General features: G+C 38.9%; 1 protein-coding gene across 1 annotated transcript in view; it reads left to right on the forward strand.

The window, feature by feature from the left end:
- Positions 1 to 27,185, forward strand: part of PCSK5 (proprotein convertase subtilisin/kexin type 5) — a 229,575-nt gene that overhangs the window by 185,297 nt on the left and 17,093 nt on the right. Inside the window, exons 22-27 of the mRNA XM_058043218.1 lie at positions 4,199 to 4,335; positions 6,292 to 6,489; positions 6,826 to 6,894; positions 16,191 to 16,233; positions 17,042 to 17,184; positions 18,295 to 18,495. Coding sequence (XP_057899201.1) covers positions 4,199 to 4,335; positions 6,292 to 6,489; positions 6,826 to 6,894; positions 16,191 to 16,233; positions 17,042 to 17,184; positions 18,295 to 18,495 — 791 coding nt within the window. The remainder of the gene's footprint in view (positions 1 to 4,198; positions 4,336 to 6,291; positions 6,490 to 6,825; positions 6,895 to 16,190; positions 16,234 to 17,041; positions 17,185 to 18,294; positions 18,496 to 27,185) is intronic.

Genomic DNA, 27,185 nt, shown 5'->3' on the forward strand with positions numbered 1-27,185 from the left:
GTGTTCTGTTTTGGAGCAGGGAGAAGGACCAGGATTGCTCTCTTGCTGTTCTGTGTGATAGCAGCCTATGACATAACAACATCAGGGGAAGTGAGGGTTATCTGGGATGTGCATCCAAAGCTCCTCTTCTATCCTTATCTCAGGGAATCTTCTACCTTTATCTACTTTTGGGAACACATGAATAATCATACCTAGCCTGTGGGAGAACAGGACAGGATTATTTTCCCCGTGTTTTCACCTCCCTTTTCTCCTTCAGAATTTTTTATTTCCTCTGTATGTTAAAGAATGCACGTTCTTATTGCTGCATCTGGTATGTCTCCTTGGTGTGGTCTACACCATGTTTAGGGTCAAGAAAGCAATTTCTAGGAAGGTCATTCAAAGATTTGCCCTGCGTGTGGGTAGATTTGAATGGCATAGAATATGGGAGAAAATGGCACTGTTTGGGGGAAAATTCTCTCTTACAATGGTTTGGAAGTTCATCCTCAAACAACTACAGGACCCTAATAAACTGAGAGAATATTTGCAAGGAAAATGCTGGGGCAACTCCATAGATGAGCGACTTATTGCAGTGTGATAGACCCTGGCTACTCTTTACTGGACACAGGTCAACATCAGACAGTGCCCTCAGGGAAAGGAGGAGGAAATCAGACCAACCAGCACCACGGCCACTCAAATTCCAGCTGAAACAGGGCAACAATGCACGCAGGTAGCAGCTGCCCCTATACTACACAAAAGTAGAAATCCAAGACCAATTCAGTTTGTTTTGTGATGAATGAAGAGGAATCAGGAAATCCTTGTGGAAAGATTGTCCAAGACTGGTTTGGAAGTCTCAAGAAAGTTAGAGAGTCCCATGCCCCACCAATACAGAGCAGAGCCTCTGCTACCCGGAGCAGGTGTCCCACTGTGTGGAAGAGACAGTACACACAACAAAAAGCTCCTGTGTCTTTCCTGTGTGGCTACAGAGAAGACATGAGGAAGTGGGATGGAAAACCCCCCCTCTGCCCTGGCAACATAGGTACCTGAGCCGAGAGGAAGAGCAACCATCACAGGAAATTCTTCAAGGATCAATGCCACTCACTCCAGTTCCCACTGGACAAGCACTCAGACAAGAACAAGAGAGCTGATGTTACTTCCAATCCTCTTGAAGTTCTCCAGTGGATATTTACAAGAAGCAAGCAATGAGTACCATGACCAGGCCTGGAAGGCCCTGTCTCCAGCCAGGGGGAGGAAAAGGACAATCAGACCTATTGGACTGTGTGGATCCCATGACCTGGCGTAGAGACCCGCAGGAGTGTAAGGTTGTAGCTGGCACTAGTGCACAGTGTACTCTGATGCCATCAAGATATTGAGGGGCAGAATCCGTCTCTATTTCTGGGAGGACAGGGGGATCCCAACACCTGACTGTTCTGGAAACTGAAGTGACCCTGACTGGGAAAAAATGGCAAACACGCCCCACTGTGACTGGCCCATGAACCCTCAGCAGAGATTGCCTCAAGAGAGGATATTTCAGCAACACTTGCAATACATTGATAACATTGTTGTTTGGAGAAACACAGCAGAGAAAATTAGAGAACCAAGAGATAATAATACAGATCATCCCAAAGGCTTTAACACAAAACAAACTGAGGCAAAGGGAAGTCCCAAGAAACTCAGTTGTTAGGAGCAAGATTACAAGAGGAGCACTGTCAGTTTAAAATGGATATGGTCAACAAAATAGCAGGTATGTCCACACCAAGGAGCTAGAAAATTCCATGAGCTTTCCCTAAGTGCTGTGGGGTTTTGAAGTATGCATATTGCAGATTACAGTCAGATTGCACATCCTCTCTATCGCGTGGCAGGAAAGAAGAATGATTTTCAGAGGGGTCTTGAGCAGCTACAAGCTTTTGAGCAAACTAAACAGGAGATTGTTAATGCAGTAGTCCCTGGGCCAGTCAGGACAGGACAAAAAATGTGCTCCATGCTGCAGCCAGGGAGAATGGTCCTTCCTGGCAAACAGCTTCAGGGGAGAATAGAGGACAAACACCAGGGTTCTGGAGCTGGGGACACAGCAGGTCTGAAGCCTGATACACCCCACACGAAAAGGACATGCTGATGGCCTATGAGGGGGTTCAGGCTGTTTTAGAAGAAGCACAGCCCCTCTCAGCACTCTGACTGTCAGCAGATGGCTGCATTTCAAAGAGGAAGTCCCTTCCACACCTCCTCCACCATGCTACATGGAATTAGTGGATTGCACCAATTGCACCATGATCTCAAACGGGAAACCACAATTGCCCAGGGATCTTGGAAGCCATTGTGAACTGGCCCAAAGATGAAAATTTCATCATCAGAGGAGGAGGAGGAGGAGAAAGCGAGAGGCTGAAGATGCCCCACAATATAATTGGCTGAAAGAAAATGAAAAGTAATATAGGGATACATTGAAAGTGGGAAGTTACTGTAGAAAGTTCTACACAGAACTACAGAAGTATTCTACACAAGTCACAGAAGATACTGAGGTAGATCATGTCAAACTGCAGAGCTGAAAGCAATTCAGCAGGCTGTAGATATCGTTGAATGAGAGAAATGGCCAGCACTCTCTTTGCCTTTGCACTTGACTCAATGAATGATAGCAAACTGTCTGTGGAGGTGGTTGGACCTGTGGACCAAGGCAGCACAGGTAAAAAGCAAAGGCCACGTGGTTAATGAACACCTGAGGCTCTGCCAGCAGAGCTCACCCTGCCCAAACACACCCCCATGTGCTCTAGAAGGGGATAAAGTCTCCATGGTACACATGAGGAATGTTATGGAAGACAGGTTGACTTAGTGCTGCCTCAAGCAAAAGTGAACCCATCTGTGGGACCTGGTGACCTTGGAGGATAGAGGGCCAGGGAAACACAATGCATTTCTCAAGGGGATTTGATTTTTTTGTGCAAGAACAGTCTGTAATGTTGAATTGTATAATATCTGTTGCTGAATGACGCTACATACACACAGAGTATTCCATAACTACCATGGAAAATGAGCACAGCCAGTTCCACATACACTAATTGTGAGTTCCTGATGTAGCAACCAGCTGACAGCACACCAGCCCTCCTGTCCTGGAAGGTCTAGGATGGGCAGAACCCACAGTCTTGGACTAGATTAATTTCACAGACATATTGGAGGGACAGCTGTTGACGATGGAAATTATGCCTGTGCTCGTGTGTGTATACATATATATATGTGTGTGTGTGTGTATGTATATATATATATATATATATATGCGTACATATATCTGTTTGTGTGTGTGTGTGTATAACTGGAAGGTGTCAGATGGGCAAGACACAGATGATAAAGAGATGAATCATGTCCTGGTTCCAGCCAGGATGGAGTTAATTTCTGCAGGAGTCAGAGGAGGCAGGGTCAGGACTTGGAAGATTTTCTAAACTGCTGCACTGTTAGTTCCAGTGGTGGGGGAAGGGGTCCCTTTCCAGTGGAAATTTCTTGGAACCCCCTTTCCAGGGGTCCCTTTCCAGGGCAGGTATTGTCAGGGGTTCCCTGCAGTATAGTTGTGAGCACTGGCACGAGAATTGCTCACCTGTTGTGAGCTTTATAGAAATTTATACTGTTCCTGTTCATTATCTTATTTCTCTGCTGTTTCCAGTAAATTGGTCTTATCTCAGCCGGTGATCTTTACCTTTTGTCCATCCAATTCTCCTCTCCATCCCCAGCAGAGGAGGGGGAACAGGCAGCTGAGCATGGTTTGGAGTGTTTCAGTGGGAAAACTGAATTGCTAAATACCATTCCTAAGTCACAACAACATGTAAACTAAAAACACAGTTCCTGAAGGCCAATATTCAGACAGATATTTGACTTCATGTACGAGGTCATAGTACTCAAGCCATAGCACTTTTTAAAGGCTTAAAAATCTTAAAACAGATGGGTTATTCCTTCACAAAGACCAAGTATTTCTTCCCTTTTAGAAGACACATGGGACCACTGTCAGAGACTGTGACATAAGGACATCTAGGTAAAGGACCAAAAAGTGGTCTTTGAAGTCTAAGATTCATGTTTAAAACATTTTCATATAGTAAATGCTATGAATAAAATCAGGAAAACAAAGTCTTGGAGGATTTGTAAATAGAGTGAGAGAAGAATTTATTGAGTTTCGTTTTAGTTTCCTTTAGATTTAAAGAACAAACAGTAGCTAGATTTGTAATTATGCCTCTGTCTTCTTTAAAAGAGTCTTTGATGACGGGGGCTGTGTTGTGCAGTGCCCCAGGGGAAAGTTTGAATTCAAGCAGCACTGTCACCTGTGCCATCACACCTGCCTGGACTGCGCTGGCAGTGAGCCTAACAAATGCACCGCTTGTGGAACAGGTAAGTGAGATTTCATTTTGCCAGCTTTTCCCCTCCCTTGGCCTCTAAATTCTCTTTTCCCTCAGCACTCAAGGGCCAGCTGTTAGATCCAATAAAATGAGTAGTGCTTTTACTACCAATCTGTATCACAATCTTCTTGTGACTCAGAATGGGATTGGAACTCAATTTTTTTTTTAAGTGCAAGAAAACACAACTATGTATTGTCCTTTCAACTTAATGCATTTCCCTTGGTATGTTTTCAATAGGAGCTCTGTTAACAGAAACTGAAACAAAAAAAAAAAAAAAAAAAAAAAAAAAAAAGGAACAAAAACCTACATAGCTTGCTGCTGGAAAAGAAAGCTTCATACATGCTTCCCCCACCCACTGCACAGGATGTGCTACACTGAAATGGAGCCAGTTTGCTCAAGCAGGCAGGGAGCCAGGCTGCTTTCCTAAGCATCCCTCTGGGAGAGGCTAAAAAATAAGTGTGGTGGGTTCCACTGGATGTTGCTGTGTCCCTAGAGCTGAACAAACAGGGTTTGCAAAGAGAAGCTTATCACCAATACACATTTTTATAGACCTTAGGTTGAGAGGAATGCTAATGTCGCTAATTTTGTGGAAATTCCAAAAAGCCACTCTTCTCCTTTTGAAATTCTGTTTTAAAAATTATTTCCTATTGTCTCTCTAATGTCTGATCAGCAAAAACCTGAGGCCATTACCTCCAAGTAATGGAGGTGATGTGCAACTAGTAATGTGCAACTAGTCTGAACTGTCCTTGGAAATGAGTATTTAAGATGTAATTTATAATAGAGAGTAATTTTTTATGAGCCATGTTCTGAGGTCACAATGGATTCACGGCCTTTTCATTTCAGTTACTACTTCATTTCAGTCCTAATCAACAATGGCATGGACTTCATTTAGTAATAAGTGTCTAAACTACAAGTAAACGCTCATATGGCTGCCTTAATTAGTCGTACTGATGATGAGACTGACTATCTTACTTTGGGAAATCTGGCTCAGTAGATGAAGTTTTCAAATGGAACTTCAGGTCTAATGTGAGACCAAGTTTGCATAATTGTTCCCCAAGTCTCTCCCTTATGGAGGACAGCAAGATATATTTCTGTTTTTCTGTAAATCAGGAAAGATGCTGATGAGACTCACACCCTAAGGAGGCAGGAAAATTAAAGATTTGTGTATGAAAAGGAAAACAAACAAACAAACAAACAAATTTCAATTTGTGCTACGTTGCAGCATTGTTGCCTAGTATAGATGCTTTCTCTGCATTTTCAAAAATAAATTCTGGTCAGCAAATTCTTGCTCTGCAGTTAAAGCAATGAAATACACTTTGCACGTCTGTATGTGTACTTTCTGCTGTGCGGTAACTGATTAGAAATCTCCCTGTGCTGCAGCACATGGCACATGAAGTTATCTGAGTTTTCACAGGCTTGACTCAGCAGGATTTGGAGCAGGGCACCTCCCAGTTCTCATGCATTAGAGAATGTTTGTGCTTTAATAGCTAGTAGCTGCACATCTGCTATTTAAATTCAAATCTAGGTTATTCCACTAAACTGATTACAGTTTAATCTTCTAGGGACACAGATTGACTCTTTCCAAATGTGAAGTGAGCCATTTTGCTTTACAAAAATAACTGTATACTTATTGTACATTTGCAATGTATTGCAAATACTTGCCTGTTCTCTGCAAGAGAACTCAGCGGTGGAAAAATCTTGAATTTTTTTTTTATTAGATTGATGGATGTAAAGAGAAATTGGTCTCTCGCATGACATTTTATATGCCATAAATCCCCAGGAATGTGAGAAGTTTGAGATCCTGAAACTTTTATACATCTCATTTGGTGTAAAACTGTAAAATGCAGCAGTCAGTGTCTCTACTGCAGCACTACAATCTCATAAAGCTCCTTCTCATGCCACAAATGCCCTCTGTGGCTGACAGCTTTTCCCCATTTGTTTGCCACAGACAGCAGAGGGGTGGAACGTTTCCTGTACCATGGGGAGTGCAGAGACCATTGTCCTCCAGGCCACTTCCACTTGGAGCACACCTGCGTGCCTTGCCCTGGCCACTGCGAGGTGTGCCTGAACTCCAGCCACTGCAAAAGGTGTTCCAGAGGCTACTACCTTGCTCAAAACGTGTGTGAGAAGCACAGCTGTAGAGAAGGTAAGTGTCGTTCAGTAGGAGATAACAAGCACTCTATTGAAATTATTGCAGAAATCTGCTTGAGCATATTAAAAAATGTTTTGAAACACACACCTGACTCTGAGGTCCTCAGAGTACCAGCTCTGTACCAGCTCTGATCCTCTTCTAGTATCATGTTATTGTAAAGTAAGAGTGTTTTCCTCAAATTGAGTGGGTTATGCAAAAACAAATGAGAAAACAAATTTCCATGGGTCTTTCTCCTTTTCTGATTTGAATCAAGTTTATTTCCAGGAACCTTGCTGAGTGGTTCCAAATGTTGCATTATCTAGAATTAAACTGATGATTTGCAAAACACAGGTGAAGTGGAAGATCCTGACTCTGAAGACTGCATACCATGTTCAGATGGATGCCAGAGCTGCAGACAGGGTAAATAATCCCTTCATCAACCTTATTGTTATTCTAAAGTAGTGACAATTTAGTTCCCCTCACTCTTGTCATCATCTTAAGTGCGTGCTGCTGAGCAGCTACTTACTGGTGCAGGTGGTTTCTCAACAAGTAAATTATATTCCATACTATATTTATTTTTAAAATAAATTTCTAAAATTTATATTCAGCATAAAGAAGAATAATTTTCTAATAATTTAGCTATTAAAATTTGCAGAACTTTTATTTTTTTCCTGTTTGAATGCCATACTCAGACTGAAAGACTTACTGACTTTAGAAAGCTATTGAACTATTATTAGACTCAGAATTTTCTATGCCTCAAAACAGATTGCCACCCTGTCCTTTTTCTTCAAGAATATAGACATAAGGACAATCTTTTAATTTCATTCAAGGGCAAGGTATTGCAATAACAATGCTGCTGCCCTAAAAAATTCCTTGTATACATTTCTAGGATGGTACAGGCTAATTCATCCATGTGCAGCTTATTTGGTGTTCCTGTGAAACAGAAAAGAAAGGAAATGTGCTGAGTTGAAAATGCAACCAGCAGTCTTAAATAAAAAGAGGGGTTTGGGATTCAGGTGGAATCTCAGCTTGCCATGTGGCTGTTGCAGCTGCCCTACAGTTTCGGGGGGTTCTCCTCCTACCCGAATATCCAGGGAAAGTGAGACTGTTTGCAAGGAGTCAGCAAGTGCAGCGGGTGCAATCACGGGTGAACGCTTATAGTCCCGTGGAGGTCTGCTAAGAGGGTGTGGAACTCCCCTTCAGGCAAGCACAGATTCTGCTTTGTCATGTTCCAGAAGTGAAAACCTTGGATGCAAAAATATGCCCTTTCCGTAAAAACTGTATCGCTCACATTCAGAACTACCATCCATGCTTGGGACATTTTCTGGATTTGAGTTACCAGTTCTTAAAAACTTAGAACAGCACAGTATTGGCATGCCATTGTCTGCAACAAACTCCAAACCACAACTGTCTGTGCAGCTCTTCTTCTGGCTGCACTAACTGGCACACCCAACTTACTGTGAGGATTTTCATCACATAATTCCTTATTTCTGCCGGTTGTCCAATCTAGTGTGTGATACCATAAAACATTTCCTGTGATGCTGGTGACCAGCCATTCCCTGTGAATTCAGCCAAGCCCAAGGTTTTCCTCTGTGACTACAACTGCCCCGTCCAAATTGTTGAATGAAGAGATGGTTTTAACATGAATGCAACTACACTGTGTTCTGTTTTTGTATGGTGTGTTTTCCAGATCCATGGCAGCTGCCTGCTTGGCAGAGCGGAGGAGAAGTTAAGGGAGAGTTTATGTTTCAATACCTATCTTTATTGGTGCTATCAGATGTCACTTCCCCATGCTAACATTTTCTGTGATTTTTACAGTGATTGTGACTTCAAATTACTTATTTATTTTCTGAAACGGTGTAGTGGCAATCAGTGTTTTGAATTGGGTAGATATTTAATATGTATGAATAGATAAATAGTAACTTTTTAAAAAATATAATAATTTCAAGTTATTCAGAGGAAGATTTTCTTTATTATGAACTTAATAGGTGTGCATAAGGAGACTGAAAGGCTGTTCATGGTCAGCTGGCATACAGAAAAAGGGGCTGTACTCTTTTGCCTTTTTCCTGGGAGGGTCACTGATCTCCTAAATATTAATCATCCATAACATTACATACTGTCAACTTCTTGCACTCAAAGTTCTGATTTTGAGAGCTTCAACATTCAGTACAATGGCTGCAGGTAAAACAAAGACTGAATTAATTTTCACTGCTGTATAAAGTCAGAAGTATTAAGACGCCAGAGTTTATTTACAGGCATTCTATTAAGGAAAGCCTTTGGTGCTCATGATGCATATATTACTGAGAGTCAGAGGTTGGTTTGCTGTTCTACTTGGAAAAGAAGAACAGTAGTGGCCTAAAAGCACAGTCACAAACAGATTTTCCAAACTATAATGTGTTCTTGAATTAAATAAGAACCTGTCAGCTTTAACTTAAAATAAGTCAGGTAGCTATGGTAGATACCTATATCTACCTACATTGTATGGCAAATATTTGCTTGTATTTTCACTCTTAACATTCAGTGAGTTTTCAGGCATATCAACAACTTCATTCATAGTTAAGTACAGTAATGACTTTCTCATGTCTAATCAGAAAGCTGATGTATTTAGAAACTTTCATAAAAAACATGAAAAGCAAAATTTTTCATTCCTGTCTCCTACAAGAAGTTTATTATTTTGCAAACTCTAGAGAAATTACTCTGCCATAAAAATAACATAAAATACTACAATTTCAAGGTGAGAAAATAAGGAATGTGCTACATTTAGTTTCACAGTTTCATAGTCTTTCTACAGACTCCATTTAAAAGCTAAGTGGATGCTGCATGACCTTGCAGTTTCTTTTTCTTATCTTCCCTTCAACACAACAGAATAATTTATTCTAGGAACTGTAGAGAAGGTGTGGGAAAAGTTCAATGCTATGAAAATTTCAGGTAAAACTGCAGTGGGGAAAAAAGGTAGTAATCATAGCAATTGGAATAAACATTTACATAGTTCACATACCGAAAAGTAGTTCTTCATACACACAACTGCAAATATATTTTGTGCATATTTATGGATCCTCAGCTGACTGAAGACCATTCTCTCATAGAAAATCATTCAGCACCTGCTTCTTTTAAATGCTTTAAGATCCTTCAATATAAACTCTAAGAAGTAAAAATAATTAACTTCTTCAGTTTATGCTGAGCACAGGGTCACTTACAGAAGCTTTATTCCATTTAAATTCTAAACATTCTAAACCAGCAAAATGCAAAGCATTCTCTTACTGTCTACAGATTACAAAGATTATTATATTTTTCTTTTTCCTTGTAGACAGAACTCCAGTGTTTTGGAGGAATATATATTCATATTAAGGTAACTGAACTGCCTGTTTTCCTACTGGCTTGAAAGAGTTTTGCTCAAAAAATCATTTTCACAAGGCACAAATGATAGATCAAACCACCAGCTGCAGCCTCTGGTATTGTTGTCCTGTTTTGCGCAGACAGGAAAATTAATAATATTTTCTTTCTTCTGGCCTGATGCCATATGCCAGCAGAATAGAGCAAGTCTGCATGGGCAGTCGCTCTCTTTGATCAGTAGTGACACTACATCCAGATTAAGACAGAGGTATCATACTTTTGTAATGGTTGCATGCTTTGCATGCCATATCAGGCATTTCAGAGAAGAAAGTAAAACTCACACAGTAAGTAACACTGCAGGTTATTCTTCACCAGGAGGAATAGTAAAGTGTGAGGATGCTAAAATAGATAATGTTTGTTTGTAAGACTTCCTGGAATCCTCAAGGAATGTAGTCAAATCTATTTAGTTTCCTCCAAGTTTGAAGTGGGTTTTGTTTTAAGGCACCAGTGTGGCAATATATCTTCATTGTATCAACACTGAAAGTCTAAGAGCAGAGATAGGAACAGAGGGAGAAACTAAATCAGTGACAGGTAAGTCTATGTAGTTAAAATACAAATTATGCCTTCGTTTAAATTCAGTTAATTATCTTCTTTCTGTTTCACTTCATTAATTCAGAGGCCACTAATATTTTAGGATGTAAAGAATCTTTAGCGCTCACAGGTACCATTCTGCCTGCAGACCTAAGTCCTGGATGTGCTGATAGGAGCTTTGCCTTAGAAAGCACTAACCTCCAGAAAATCTACAGCTTTGTGTGCACAGTGTCCAAACAATGGCTGTGCACATCAGGGCTCACCTCCTCTCCTTGTCCTGCCCTCAGGCTCTGGGGTGCACTGGGCTCTGTGGATGCCACAGGAGCACAATTGTCATCCTCGTGCACAACTCCCCACGAGACCTGAAAGGCACAAGACTCCAGCACAGGCACAAGCCAAGGCTTAAGGGTGACCTCAGTACCTATGTTTAAATTCTTAAGAACTTCAAAGAGATCCCTATTTCAGTGAAAGCAAATATTGGACAGACCAAGTGTCCAAGAAAGTGTGCTCAATACATCACAAGTCCACACAGCCAAGATTATCTTTATGATACCTTGTATCTTTGGTACCTCAGCTCCTGTAACCCAGTTTTGGACATGCTGAGTTTACTTTTCAGAGCAGCAATGAATGGCTGCTCCCTCTGATGCAGAAAGATGGGAACTGCAGCTCTTCACTACCTTTGGCCATCAGGTTTTGATTAAATTTTAATGTCTTTTTTCTGGTGGGTGCCAGTAAACATCATGAAGTCTACAAAATTAAGTCCAGTTTCCTCAACAAAAGCAGCTTTAGAAAGACAAAATTCTGCTGCAGAAAATATTAAGGAAGAGGATTTTCTCTATGCCATTGCAGCATTCACCTTCCACCTCTCAATGCAGGTTCACTTAGATATCTAGATAACTGCAGGATAGCATTCATATTTTCTCAAGACTTTTAAAACCATAATGAATTTCAGACACCTTCTTCAAAGCTAAGCTTTCCTTTTTAGAAAGCCTGTGGCTGTAAGCCAGCACTCAGAACAAGAGAAAAAAATAAGGTAAAACTGTAGATTCTGAGCCACTTATAGTAATTATTCAAAGAGAACTTCAGAGTCAATAAAACGCAAAAACATAAAAGTCTTGGCTCCTAGTTCTTATGTTTAAAATACATGTGGACTAAAGTGTTTTCTCAAACAACTTTAGCTCTCTCTCTAATCATACTATTTGCATATGCCCTTTTGCACTTACACAATGAACAGATACCAAATTTGGCTACCTTTGAAGGTGATAAGTGACAAAATTCTCTGATACGCCTTATCTACTGGCTTGCATATGTACATTTCACAAGCAGAAATTGCCACACCAGTGACTAATAATGCTGAATAAATAGACACACCTAGCTCACTGAGCAGGTGAACATTTGCAGCACAGGGACCTCTCACAGATAACTCAAAGGAACCAGTGGAGGAAGGTCTTCCTCTCAGAAGTGAGTCAGGCATCCTCTCAATTTCCACTGCCAGTCTTCCTGGCAGTTTGCTCCCAAGGAGTCACACGTTCCTGAGCCAGTTCTTAATCACTTCTGGGTCTCTTCCACTCACCTCACCCGACCTGTGGAAGTAAAACATCTTATGTTATGAACAGTTCTTATGGATTCCTACAGAATATTTCATCTCCATGCAGCAAAATACAATATATCCCAACTCCTGATCCATCCAAATTTCCACAGTGAACACCATGACACGGCTTTGCAACCTTTGCACTAGGACTGTTTTCAAAGGCAACACTGTCGGTAAAGTACTCCTCAGTTGGGTGCAGAGTGAAAAGTGTTCAGCAAAGTTATAACACTTTTCTCTTTCAAAGATATCTTACAAAAGAAATTGAGAAAACCCAAGGAGCCATGTCCCCGAGAATAAAGGCCTGCCAAAGAGGCATTTAGGCCCAAGAGTGGCATTTAGGCTCTTTGATCTAGCAAGGTAAATTCTGAGACACTCTCAAAGGTCATCCAGAACCTAACTATTTGATTTGGTTGAGGTTACAAGGTCTATGTGAAAAAACATAAAGTTATAAAGGCTGAAAGTGAGAATAAATAATACACAAATGATCAACAAGATCCATTATACAGGATGGAATAGAGGAATATGGAGTTTATAATGCTGTGGGAGTGAGAAGAAAAGTATTTGGAGAAGATTTAAGGAAGTGTGAGGCAGCTGAAAGAGCAGCACTGTCCACAGACTCAGACTTACAGATACAGATTTATCATTACATGATAAAAGACTGAAAACTCCTCTGGTTCCCATAGCAACCTAAGAAAGAGAAAGGAAAACTTCATTTCTTCAATCCATCCCTGATGATGAATAGACTTTGGCTTTCAAGACAAATTATCATAAGGATCTCAGAGTAAATCTTCCACAAAAGGTTAGTCTTGCAGAAGGGATTTAAGATTTTCAGATAGTAAGACTTTTTTCTACAAGCTTCTGTGGTGGTAATATGCAATCTGTGCAGAAACAAATGCCCAACAAGTTTTGGAACTGTTCTCTGATTTTCAGTCCTGACATTTCAGGGTAAGCAGAACATTACATTGGAGCATGCTGTCTTCCCTAGAGTGTAGAGTGTAGGTAAAAGAGAATTTCGTTCCACATTGAAGATACAAAGTGTATGTATTGAAAAAAACTTTCTTTCTTTGATTTTTTTTCATTTTCTGATAAAGAAAAAATGATTTCCTGTGTAAAATCTGGGCTTGGGAAAAATCACTGGAAAAGCTCAAGATATGAGACCAAACCTTGAATTCTGCAAGTACAGAATATTCCAGATTTTAGTTTAAAGTTCTCCATAGAAATAAGAGTATGGAAGAAAACTACTCAGATCAGACCAGAAATTCACCTAGCTCAGAAGCCACTGACCAAACATACTTCAACAATTACATATACAAACAAAGCATGTGTTTTTTACTCCTTCAACAATTTGCAGTTCAGAAGCTTCATGAATCAAAACAGTCAAGAAATGTTAACTGCTGAATCTTTCTGCTGGAATTACTGAAGAAAATATACATTAAAGCAAATATAATCTAAACCATCTGCAGACCAGATCTTCTTTTCAGGGAAGTTTGCTGCCTCCTTGGGGCCGAAATCAGGAACCTCACCAAAAAAATGAAGGGGTTAATAGAGCCTTCGAAATACTGCTTACTATTGCTCTCACAGGAGTGCCAGTGATATTTCAACAAGAAGGTCAAGGTTAATGAAAAGAGGTTTCAGGGCACTGGAAACATCAAGTGCCAGACCCTATGCTTTGGCCACAACAACCCCGTGCAGCTGAGAGAGCTGGAATTGTTTAGCCTGCAGAAAAGGATACTCAGGGGGAACTTCAGAACTCTCTACAACTGCGTGTAAGGGCGTTGTAGCCAGGTGTAGGTCAGCCTCTGCTCTCAACCAGCTAGCAGCAGGATGAGAAGATGTAGCTCTTGTCTCCACATGGGGAGGTTTAGATTGGATACTAGGAAGAATTTCATCACAGAATCTGTGGTTACACCTAACGGACAGTGTTGAAAGCGAAGGGAGACGACCCATCCTTTGATTCAGCATCGAACTCCGGTTTATTGATGTCACTTACACACTTTTATAGTGGTGTCAATTAAGCTCATGCATATTGCAAAATCTGAGCTCCTCATAGGCTACAGCTAAAATATTAATCCCTCCTTTTGTTTTCAATACCTGTGGTTTGTTATTGAAACCAAGATTTTCGTTTTCACCCTGATATGAAGGGTTCTCAGCCTCCACGTCTGTTCCCAAGGACAGAATGTTTACCTGTTATGAGAAGACTGTCTGAGAATCCTGCTGTTTATAAAATGTGCCTGAGAACCTGGTTATTTACAGAAACGGGCTTGAGAATCGCTGCTTTACAGCTGCCTTTTACTTTTCCATCAGCTGTATATTTTCATGGCCTCTTTCTTTAAGCCATGTCTGAGCAAAATTCTCCAACAGCACAGGGAGGTGATAGAATCACTATCCCTAGAAGTGTTTGTGGAAAGACGACATGGCATCTAGTGTTGACAGGGTGCTTGGTCAAAAGTTGGACTTGCTGATCTCAGAGGTCTTTTCCAAACTAATTGATTCCATGATTCCTTGATTCAGAAGGGGAGGTGGCACTCTCTTCAATTATCCCAGAAATGAAGAGCATAGTCTCTAACAAAATTCTTCTGGACAAAACTTCCAGCACACAGCTGGATAAGCACATCATGGGGTGGGTGAGCAGTTGGCTCATGGGTCAGGCACAAAGGGCAAGACTGGTGGCCAGTCACCAGTGGGGCTCCACAGGGCTCCATTCTTGATCCTGTGCTCTCCAACATTGTCATAAAGGAGCTGGATGCAGGACCAGAAGTGATCCTAAGCCAGTTTGTTGATGATACAAAACTGGGAGGAGCTGTTGAATTAATCAAAGGGAGGTCCTGCAGAGAGACCTCAATGACTGGGCACTGACCAACCATGTAAAGTTCAGCAAGGGAAAGGTGCAGCCCCCCTTAAGGACTGTGAGCAGTTTGGGCCCCACAAAATTAAAAAGACATTAAGCTATTAGAGAGCATCCAAAGGAGGGCCATAGGCATGGTGATGGATCTGGAGGGGAGGCTTTATGAGGAGCAGCTGAAGCCACTTGTTTTATTCAGGCTAAAGACGAGGAGACTGAGGGGAGACATGGCTACAATCTACAGCTTCTTCATGAGGAGAAGAGGAGGGTCAGATATAGAACTCTTCTCTGCGGTGACCAGTAACCAGTGACAGCCCAAGGCAATGGGCTGCAATGGTGTCAGGGAAGGTTTAGGTGTGATATCAGGAAAAGGTTCCTCACCCGGAGGTGGCTGGGCACTGGAACAGGCTCCCCAGGGAAGAGATCAAAGCACCAAGCCTGACAGGGCTCAGGAAGCGCTTGCACAACACTCAGGCACATGGTGTGAGTCTTGGGAATGGTGCTTTGCAGGGCCAGCAGTTGGACTCAATGATCCTTCTGCCTCCCTTCCAACTCAGAATATTCTGTGATTCTGTAATTCTCTTTATAAGACAGAATACTTTCACCCAGGTTGTTCTATTTCCTCCCATTCTGCTGCTTCTGGGATATTTTGTTAAAGGTGAAAGAAATAGTGAGTAGAAGATAATAGAAGAAATTTTATAAAAAATGTTCGTAATTTTGGGAGTCACATCCATAATTTTATGAGTTTTAAAATTGTGTGACACTTTCCTGTTCGTTCAACACATTTTTTAAATATAAAAATTAGTTTTCTGGTGGGAAGGTTTACCAAAAGGTTTGCACTACCACTATCTCTTCCACCATTGCCCCCTCTCCAAATATAGAAACAGTCTTGTCTAGCTCATGATTTTAAAATTTAAACTGATTGGTATGCTTACAGAGGTGTCAAAAGTTCTTAACTTACCTTTGCAACAAATAAAGAAATAGGATGAAATTATTGCTTCAGATAAGTTGCAGTCTCTTTTTAACAGTTTCATTTGACCCAAACTGAGCCCCTGTGAAGGTTCTGCTTTTCAGATCACCACTTCCTAGGGACTTTGCTCCCTACAGATACCTGGTACCTAGATTGTGCTGAGGACTAAAAAGCCACAAGTTACTGTGAAAATACAGTCCAGGATCTGTGGAAGATTCCATCTCAAAATAAATGTGAACAGAGATTCAGAGACAACAATGTTCTTTTTATGACTGTAATTATTTTAGTGTTAGAAACATTAACATAAAATTGCTGTCAAAAAAGTTATTTTTGGCACTCTGGTTTTTACTCTGAAAATTATTTACATTATTTTATATCTTAAATTTCAGATGATCCAAGAATTTGTATAACATGCATTCAAAACTATTACATGTAAGTATAGCTGTATATGTATTGCTCTTCACGACTACACATTTTCTGAAGCAAAAATATGCACTTTACTACATAGATCTGTGCTGTGTACGTTGTCTCATGCTTTAAATTGCTTGTGTGAGAAACAGTAAATGGGAAAAAGCCTTGGGAAATGTCAGAAGACTAGCTAGTCAGTCAGTATTGAGACCTGTTAAAACTTATGGACTGGTGGGACCTTCACATATCAGAATATGGAACAAAAAGTGTCAAAAAGTTAAACAGTGCATATCGACTTGGAACAAATTTGCTTTTAGTATGTTGTGTCTAGTTCTGGTATGTGAAGTTCATAAGAATAATAAATGTATGGAGTTTATGCAAATGAATAAAAAATTAATTTAACACTTACATAGAGAGAAAAGAACATTACTGCTTTTCAAAGAGAGTATTTATAGATCTCTGAAAAATTGGAAAAGAAAACGTTGACTAAGTTGACTTTATAAACAAAGGCAGTGGATTATGTTTTTGCACATAATCAGCTCTTTAAAATCATGATATAATATTTTTTAATGAAGCATGTATTCAGGTTTCTGCCTACTTTTGAAAAATAAAATAAAATTAATCATATTTAAGAATCCTGAGATTAGGAAACACGACTTTGCTAGATGAATAAACAACATAACCACAACTACACTTTAAATCCTCATTATAGGAATAATTTCTGTTCATTATGCTAATCATGCTTTATCATTTCCATCCCTAGAAACACACAGAAAGCAAACTCAATGACCTTCAAAATAAACTTACTAACGGTGTTCAATTTATCTTACAGGTATGAGCAGCATTGCTATAAATACTGTCCAGAAAACACCTACAGAGATGAAAGTTCTTGGCAGTGCAGAGATTGTCCTAGCAGCTGTGACAGCTGTGACAAGGACGGGTGTGACTGGTGCAAGGAAGGCTTCTATCTCTCAGGTAAGCAAAGTGCTAATAATGGCATAATACACAAGAATATTTTTGACTATTTCTTTTAAAAAATGCTCTCAGTCCAAACTCTCAAATTCATGAATCTGTTCTATGGGAGACAGTTGGAGGCTCTTTGCAAAATCAGGCATTTGCCTTAATGTAAGGTGGGTACGTTACCCAGTACCATAATTTGGTTCAAAGGGTCTATATACTTAAATTTCAGCTCTTTCAGGCACATTTTAAAAATGTATTTGATTCAGACTTTGTGAAAGGAGGGATTTTTAACTACAGAAAGACATTTAAATGTTTTCCTACTATTTGCAAGTCTAGTTTTACTTTGACTTTTAAACACTCTAAAAAAAGCTCAGTTAAAACCACCAAGTTCCACACCAGAATCACACAAGAGTAGGAATCTCCCAGCTTTTTATGGAAGCCATAAATCAGGCAGGTCTGGTTCAGACGTGGTGCCAAAAATGAACCACAGGAATTCCTGAGGTTATAGTATTTTCTTGCCCTGGCTGTTGAAAGTGCCCAGTCGTGGCACCTTGCTCTGTGGAAAACTCTGTGATCAAAACCAAGGGTCTATGATCTCTTTAAATTGAAATTAGACAAAACTCAAAAAGCCATAAGTGCTACAACTTCCAGAGGTTTTGATGAGGTATGCAAAACCTTAATCTGGATCAGCTTTAAACCTGAACTTAACTTCATATTCAGCAGAAACTGGAATCCTGTAAATTTGCATATGTCTAAAATTTGCAGTATTTAAAAATCTTAAGGGCATCTAGTCTTTAATTTTTTATTGAGACAGTGTAATTGTTAAGAGTAAACCATAAAACTTTTACCCAGGCATGGACTTCCATTAGATTTGTATGCACTAATATTTAGTGCATTGATTAAAGCCAAGTTAGAGGTAAATATAAATGCAGATTGGTTTGAAGTTTGTGGAATTTCTCATATGCAACTGAACTGAATTTAGATTTCATGGTTAAAAAAAACGAGTTTTTATAGCTGCAAAATTTTTCATAGGTTCTTACATACTGCTTTTTCTTAAACCGTTTCTGCTGGAGACAGAGGGATGGACAGGGGTCATTGTGCTTCCAGGCTCTGTTTCTGTTGCAGATGGCACCTGTGTGAGTGAGTGTGGAGATGGCTTCTTTGCTGATGGCATCTCCAGAGAGTGTGAGCCCTGCCACAGGAGCTGTGTGACCTGTGCTGGGCACAGCTACCAGGACTGCACTGCGTGCAAAGACAGTTTCCAGCTGTCTCATGGGCAGTGCCTGAACCCAAGAAATTCTCTGCCAGGTGGGAAGTTATGGAGGGGTAAGTTTGAAACAGGCCTCATAACCTTCTCTGTTTCTCTGAAGGCTACTAATTTAAAATTTAGAAAGACTATAGCAAGATCTTGCAGATTGCTTGAAACTGGACTTTTGTCATTTTAAAAGTATACTGACCAAATCCATTGGTTCCACAAACTGAAATTCATTCTCCTGCAAATAGTAGAACATGTCCATACAGTGTAGGTGTTTCTTAGCTATCTTATCTGAATAAAGATTAAAAATATAATTAAGAAAAAAAAATTAAAATATAAAAGATGTGTAAGAGATTCAGTTATTGGGAGTTAAAAAACTCTGGGTGCATTGTAGATCAGGTTTTAGACCAGCTTTGTGGCCATTTGTTCCCTCCAGAAAAGTCAATATAAGTTGAAAGAAATAGAAAATAATATTGTGTGTGACTATTTGTGTGTGTAATGTGAAAAAAAAAATCTATCCTCTCTCTTTTTCCTTTCTCTGTGTACATCTACAATGCTTTCTGAGAGACCAAATATGAGCTGTAGGGCTACATTCTGACTTTCTGGTCCCACGCTGGCCATTCCACATCTTTGACAAAGTAATTACTTTTTTCTCAGTGGTCTCATCCATAGCATGAGGGAAGAAATTCTCTGTTCCAAAAAAGGTCCCAAAAATCCAAAAGGTATTTGGAACAAAAATGCCTTTATTTAGGGATGTTCAGAGGACCACTGTAATAATTTAAAAAATTATTTTCCTTCCTATCTATCTTCAAATGCAACCTAGTACTGTCACAAATTTCTTATTTAAAAAGTTTTAAATGAAGAGGGCATATATAGACTATTTCCTATGTTTTCACTTGAATCAAACACATCCAAGAATGACAATCCTTAGATCAATATGATCTTGTATTAGAAACTAAAATACCGTAATTAATACTTTCAGAAAAAATTTTGACCATTTCAATTAATTGCCTATCTGTTGGAGAAATTGCGTATTATAGATTATAGGAATAACCTTTCTTCAGTTCAAAAAAATATCAGAGAGACATAAAAATAAGAATATCAATCGAAAGTTTGTCTCCTACTTGCATTTCCTTGCGTTTAATCCACAGAAGCAAGTTTGGGGTTTTTCTCAACTTAAGACTATATATACATCAGTGCCATGAAAGACCACATCTGTAGTATGGTCTATCTATTGATTATCTCTTTCTCACACTGTTGAACATGGTGACTTCTTGTCAACTTTTTTTCATTTGACCAGACATCTGATGCAGTTCTACATAAATGAACATTCCTGTCCTGTGAAACTTCTTTCTCTGCCTTGCACACCATTCACTTTTCCTTCCAGTAGCAAAAATACATCTGTCTCAGGGACATTTCAGACTGAAAGGTATGTCTCACTCATAGCTGTTCTGGCTTGGACATTAATGACTGCTCCAAAGACACGGGATTCCTGCTGCAGCTGGTGATGGGACCCCAGGGAACACAGCTGGTGGCTGTACAGCTCCTGTTGGACAGCCCTGCAGGGATTCCTTCAGTGTGGCAACTGCTGTACCATGTAACTACTGGGAAAGTGATGGGAAGCTGGGGATGTCCTGAGCCATTTCCCCCAGGCTTCCACATAGAAGTAATCTTTGAGTCAAAACATAATGAAGTTGTCACTGTGTTTGTTGAAGTTACATCCTTTAGTAACTACATTTATTGACATTTTCTGAAGCTTCCTATTCAGAGACTGTAGTCTCACACAGTTCTCATCAAAATAATTGTCATTGTTTAAAAACAACGCAACTTGAATTGTTGATTTTTGTTTTGAATATCACTAACTCATTTATTTTGATGATTTCATTCAAGGGGCAGATGTCAGCTGAGTCCACATTTGCAACCGTACTGTGTATGCTGGAAATTCTTGTTGCAAGCTAAAGGTCCTCAACAAAAAACATGGGATCCAGGAAGGCAGAGAGAAAACACATTTAGCTCTAGCAGTGCATCACACTGCTAAGGTTGCTCCTGGTTAGAGACGGCAGTGCATTTCACACCCTGATAACATTTTAATATACATGGATCATTTTAAAAGGGAAAAAAGAAAGCAAACTAAACAACCAAAACCATTCTGTGTTTCACAATTTGTCACAATCCTTTTCTTTCTAATCCTTTTCTTCTTATCTAAATGTTCCTGAAAATCAATAAAATTCAGGGAATGCAGTCACTATCATTGTCCACACAATTCTGTAGGATTAATACAAGAATGGATAAAACCTATCTCTGCTCCTTGAAATTTATATGAGTGAGTATTCTGGCTCTCATACCTGTACAGAAAACATCCCTAGGTGAAGAACAAATAGTCCCTCTCCAGCTTATTTTAAGCGTACCTGTAGGTCCTCCTTCTCTTCCATTGTATATTTCAAAGATATACCTAATATATACAGATATACGGAGAAAATAATTTTTCTTTCATAATTGAGGGCAAAACCAAAGCATCCTTCCAAGTGTTTCACCATCTACTGTGGACAAATGTATCTGGGAATCTTTTATCTCACTTTACCTTTTTTTTGATATGGTGATTTTTTACGTACTCTTTGATTTTATTCAGAGTTACTTTTTCTTACCAAAATACAAGGAGACCTCCACCTCCTCTGTTTTCAAACTCATTTTCCAAGGGTAGCCTGTCATGCAGCATGGCAGGCATGACTCAAGTAGCTTGTCCAAGCTGTAGGGGTTATTAGAATAGTTTCATGATTTTCACCAGCCCTACATGAGCAAGGTTGTGGCTGAGGTTTGAGTTTTGACTTGCATCTTCTCTGGCTCTTCATCAGTATAAGCATCTTACAGTGCATCTTCCTCAGCATGCTCAACATATTTACCTTACTGCAGCACCATGGTAGAGCTGCCTCTGATCTTCAGTGGACTGAATTAAAGAATCTGATTTAAAAATACAGGCCAGATGATTTCTAGTCCTACCAATTTGGGGAATTGAGCTGGGTCTGAGGAGGTTGGGATTAAATAAACAACCTTGCCCTTGCCACAGGAGTGAAGGAAGGAGAGCACCAAATGCATCCCCAGTACATGGCCTGCTCCAGGCTTGCAGGAGGACAACTCCAGTAGGAAGACAGACAAAACTTCCTCATCTAATAGTTTACATCAGCTTTTACGATGTTACTCTTCCATTTACTCTTTTTCTTCAGAAATGTACTAATTCAGAGTTGAGGTATCAGACCTTGAATTGCATGACAAACAATGAAACAATTTCTCTTTGGCCCTTCCAACCACATTAATTCAGTGGGTTCCACTGTGGGTTTAGTGAGTATGTTGACATACCATGGGAACAATGTGACTTTTGGGAAACGTTTTGCTGGTTACAAGGCTAACATAGTTTAAAGGGCAGTACCTTCCATGGAGAAAACAAGTCAGGGTCTGACTGCTTTTGCAAGTTGAGAGACTAGTCCATTTAGGTTAGAGCTAAAATCATTGTGAATGTGGAATACACTTCTATTTTCTATCATGTTCAAGGTTTCACTTCCATTTTTTTTATGCAAGGATAAATTATAGACCATCTCACAATTTTTTTATGAGCAAACACTTCAGCATCCAAAACTATTAAAAAATCTATTTAAATTTCTATTTACTTTGCTGCTATATTCTGCTGAGCAAACTGGTATATTCTGCTGAATCCCTGAAAGGTCATATTCAGGTCTGAAATAATGCAACATCATTATGTCTGTTACTCAGGCTTTTAAAAACACAGGGCAAGCCAAGAAAAGGAAAAAGGGAAAAAACTCAACAACTGAACTCTAGGTTTCCAGCCTGAAATATCTATACTTTCTCTCATGTACCAGATGATCAATGTGGAAGCCAGGAAACACACTAGTATAAACTTAATTTACCAATCCTTTTAACTGGATTAGATATTTTGCAAATTATGATGGGGTCTTTGTTTTGCCATGTCACTAAAGGACTGCACCCTTAAAAACAGTCATTCCTTGGTTTAATATGCTACATTGTAATGAAAATTAAAAATGGGAAAAAAGAGGTACGGAATGGGATCAATTTCTAATGATGGAATGTGTGTTTCTTCACATGCAGATAAATAGCAGCAGTTTACTGTTATGTGCCATCCCCAATAATAAGAGCAACCTCCCACAAGCACCATTAATCAGTTGTATTTTCCTTTACTAAATAAAAAGCAAAATAAAATCAGTAAAAATATACTGGTTGTGAGAAAACAATAATTAAGGCTGTAAAAGGACCTTAATGTAGTTCTGCATATATACATATGAAGGTTTCAGAATATGGGAAGGGAAAAAAAAGCAATGGGCTATGCAGAATACAGGAGAGAAATCAGAAGTAGGAGGGAACGGATAACAGTCTTTAAACATGAGAATGTTTTGTCATTTAAAGTGCAGAATTGCACCATCATGGGAAGAGGTAGAAGCCCTTTTAATCACCACCCAAATGTGAATTTTCAAGTTGCTAGAAGCAAGCAAAAATGTTCCATTATCAAATATGTTCTTATGCATGACAGTTTCATATTCTGGTTATTTGTTTGTATGTTTTATTGATACCAATAAATTCTGGTATTTATTTGTAAAATAATGTAGTTGTTACAAGACAACTAAATTGATAACTAATGGTTATTGGGGAGTGTCATTTACTTCCCAGCACTCCTATAATTTCTTTAAATTTACAGTTCATGTAAGTCTTCACAATGGGAGAAGTTGAGCATTTTATTACATATGTTTATAATTTTCAATATATTTTACTATATTTATATAATTGCTATTACCTCATGGAGACATGTAAACTGTTTTGGGTTTTTTTTATTCACGGTTGTATTAGTTTTGCAAGAACAGTGCCATGCAAAAAATAAAATCTAACAAACTAAGCCACACTTCAACTGGATCACATTCAAACCATGTATTACTACACAGCATAAAAGCTAGACAGGTCACCTTCTAAAAGGAATACCATACCAGTAAGAAACAGTACTTCATTCTCTTCTGCATCCCTCACTAGAGTAGTTGTACTACGGTCCAGTAACAAAATATATTGTAAATATACAAATCTTTTCAGAAAATAATATCTAGGAGTTACAAATATTACAAATGTACACAGAGACCTAGTTTGATAGCAACTAAAATACAAGGCTTTAAATCCCCTCTTTACTCATAGAAAAGCAAGAATACATAGGATTTAAATGGAAGGAAATAAAACATCTTTTGCCGGTTTGAACACTTCCTGATTGCACTACCTGGCCTAATGATCCCTTTTCTAAAAGAGCAGGGAGAGAGAGAGAGGTGGACATCACAAAGGAAATGAGAAACTAAAAAGAACTCTTATAACACCATTGTGGTTCTGAATGAAATTAAGGAGGGATTATAAATGCTTTTGTATGTCAAGCCATACTTCTTTATATATGGCCATATCTCTGCTCACATGCCTTGGGCTTTGTAGAGGGTTTCAGCTTTTTTTTTTTTTTTTAATAAACTTCACATTTTCCAGAACAAGTGGTGAGCACGTGAAGAGGACCATACTTGTTTTCATATGAACCCATGGTTTTCACCCTAAATATTTTTGAGAACTTATTTAATTTTTCTCTAACAGCAGATTGAAAAAAATGTTGAGAGTTCAAAGGAACATGACTGAAGAAAAAAAAAAAAGGAAATATGGGGACATTGTGTTAATTGGAAATAAAATTTCACTCTTTCTTTCCTTAATTAATTTTGGGGTCACATCTTACAGTGGTACTTCAAGAAAATCTACCATTTTCTCACTCATGATGCATGATCCCAAATGAGAAAAGAGAATAAGGAAAAAATATTTCACAGTCTTCCTGCACACTTCCAGTTTTATAATCCCTTGAATAGAATGAATGGACAAGAGCACTGTGGCAGCTTCAAAGCTGCAGTAAAATTTAGCTCAAGAAATAATGAGGATCAGTTTTTCAGATTCTATAAAAGAATAACAGAGACTTAGCTGGGCCAAAGATGTTACTCATTCTGTGAAAGACACAAGAATAAAGATGGTCTTGACTCAGATTCTGACCCAAGTTTAAATAAAGGCCTTTTGCTTTTGAAAATAAAAAAAATGGATGTTGAATTTTTTTTTTAAATAATATAAGTTTAAGGATAAAAACAACTCAGTATGTCTCCAAAGATAATTCATTTTGTTGAACACTCAGGTCTTTTCTTTCCTCAGGAAAGGAAAATATAACCCTACAGCTTAAACCCAGCAATTTTCAACCTTTCCATTTGCAATCAGTCCAAAGACTGAGAAAGTACATGTTGCACTACCATTTCTTCAGCTGTATGAGGTTATTCTCTGGAAAGATCTTACATTTAAAGTGAAGGAAATTTACATTTAAGAAGTTCATATTATTCTAAATGTGTGCTTTATTTAGGTTTTTTTGGTAAATGAAAACCAGTCACAAGAAAGACTCATTTTACCTATGCAGAATTTTTTTAAAAATAATTTTTACAAATTTCTTCTGTCAATATTTAAATTGGGAAATTAAAATTCTTATATGTGACTGGAAGTTAAATGTTGTTTCTGTTGTCTGCAGAAGCCTAATTGCTTGTGTACATTCCCCTCTGGTGGCAACTAGTAACTATTACAAAAAAGAGGACATAGTGCAAAAGGGAAAGAGAAATAAAAAGAAATTAAAACTAGTTCACAAAAATAAATCTTTATTTTGCATTGAAAGGCTTCAAACATTTAGAAAGAATGAGCTCCTTTAAATATTCTTCAGCAGTAGTTAACAACTTATCTGCTTAATTTCACCTGATCCTCACTCAGAAACAACAAAAGAGGGAAGCTCTGTAAAAATAAAGTTAGGATAATAGAAAACCTTAAAGCAGCCAACTTTTCTGGAGTGTTTTTTGTGCTCTTGTAGTCAACATTAATGACACTTCTTAATATTTTGTTAAATACTGATGAGTAATGAAAAACATGAAGCTAAGGAGTGGTGTCTCCAAAAAAGTCTTTGACAGTGAATCTCGAAAAAGTAAGCAATTATCTATTTGAGGATTATTTGCATAAGAGAAGTAAAAATGCTTTTGAAAAGGTATTCAGCAGGGGGAAAAGAGCTGTAGAAATTTTGTTAGCAAGAGTCAGTGTTAGTGTGGGAATACTTACTGGACCCTTAGCGTTTGATCTGTCTGTCAGCGTCCCAGGAAAGGTGAGACCCTTGTGCACTCTGCCAGTGTCCCAGGGGGGAGCCTTCACTGGGCAGTCCTGCTGGGTGGGAAGGTGGTTCCACTGACTCAGTCAGGGAAACCAGCAGTGTAAGGGAGACCCCACAGCAGATCTTCCTCTTTTGGACTGTGTTACCCACTGCCAGCCATTGCTAGTGCCCATGAAGGACACACACCGACAGTTTATGGAGTAACACTCTTTATTCGGGTAAAGTTGTGACAGCTTAAGGTTCAAAGGCTGTGGTGATAGTGCCTGACTGAAAAAAAATGTGTTCAAAGGAATCCACAGACAAGATGCAGTCCCCAGTAAACCAGCAGAGAACAGGATTCTTGCCCAACAGGCATCACTGTGAGGGAGAAGACCGGTTCAGCCCCTTGGCTGATCCCAGCAGTTATGATGGACTCTTCCCTACCTTTTCCCCCATTCTCAACTTACTTTTGTACTATTTCTCTGTGTTTAGGTGCATCTTGAGTGACTCTAGTCATGCATACCCTTGTTACTGATTGGTGTAAAGTTCTGTCACTTTACTTTTAAAGATGCAGCTGTATCTGGAGAAATTTTATATTGCACAAGTTGCCAGGAAGAGTAACAACACAACAGGCTTTCATTACCCTGTAGAAGCAGTACTCACAAGTAGTCCTGGTAAAGAGTGACTAACCATGTCCTTGCTGAATGACCTACTGTTAAGCACCCAGACTGTGATTGGCTGCAATCATTACATGAAGACTCTTTTTTTACTTTAATGAGTTTTTGAGGCTTCTCACCCAATGGTAGTGTCAGATGTGGTTATTACATATGGGTATAGAACAATCCCAGTCATGCTGAATGTGGACCTAACTTCTCTCATTCATATCTTTACTATTATTGTCACTTCTTCCCCTGTGGTATTGATAGGGGAGCCCTGGGAAATGTTAAAAATAGTCTTTGAAAAAGTTAGGCTTTGTGTTTTCTCAGATCACTGCACCTGCATAAGCAGTATGATAAATGATATAATTGTTAGATGTGATGATTGTTTAGTAATTAAATATAATTATTATATAATTATAAGAAGAATAATGAGAAACTATGTTGGAAATCTAAAGGGGGGCTATGTTTAGCTGAAATTTATGTATATAATAGAACAATTTATGTATATAATAGAACAATATAAGTTTAATAGTTAACATGAAAGTTATATAATGATAGAGTACAAAAAGATGATCATCTTGGATGTGTAGTTGGAATCAGATTTGGGTGGAAAAACTACCCCGATTCCCAGAGCTCTTAATAAAAAGCACCACATATAATCACTTATGTGATTATGTGTTTTTGAATGCTAACAGTGTGGTACACATATACACACTTTGTATATGTGTACCATATGTACGCACACTATGGTACAATTTTCATCTGCTTAGTATAATGCCCATCATTTCACCTTATGGGAAAGGTCTTTATTTAAGTTTCCTGCTCTCTTCCCTTGTCTTTATACTTGAAGCATTTGCTTCCATGGTTTTCATTCAAAATTTCAGTATTCTATACAATCTTACCATAA

Source organism: Melospiza georgiana, chromosome Z (assembly GCF_028018845.1).
Source record: "Melospiza georgiana isolate bMelGeo1 chromosome Z, bMelGeo1.pri, whole genome shotgun sequence".
NCBI lineage: Eukaryota > Metazoa > Chordata > Aves > Passeriformes > Passerellidae > Melospiza > Melospiza georgiana.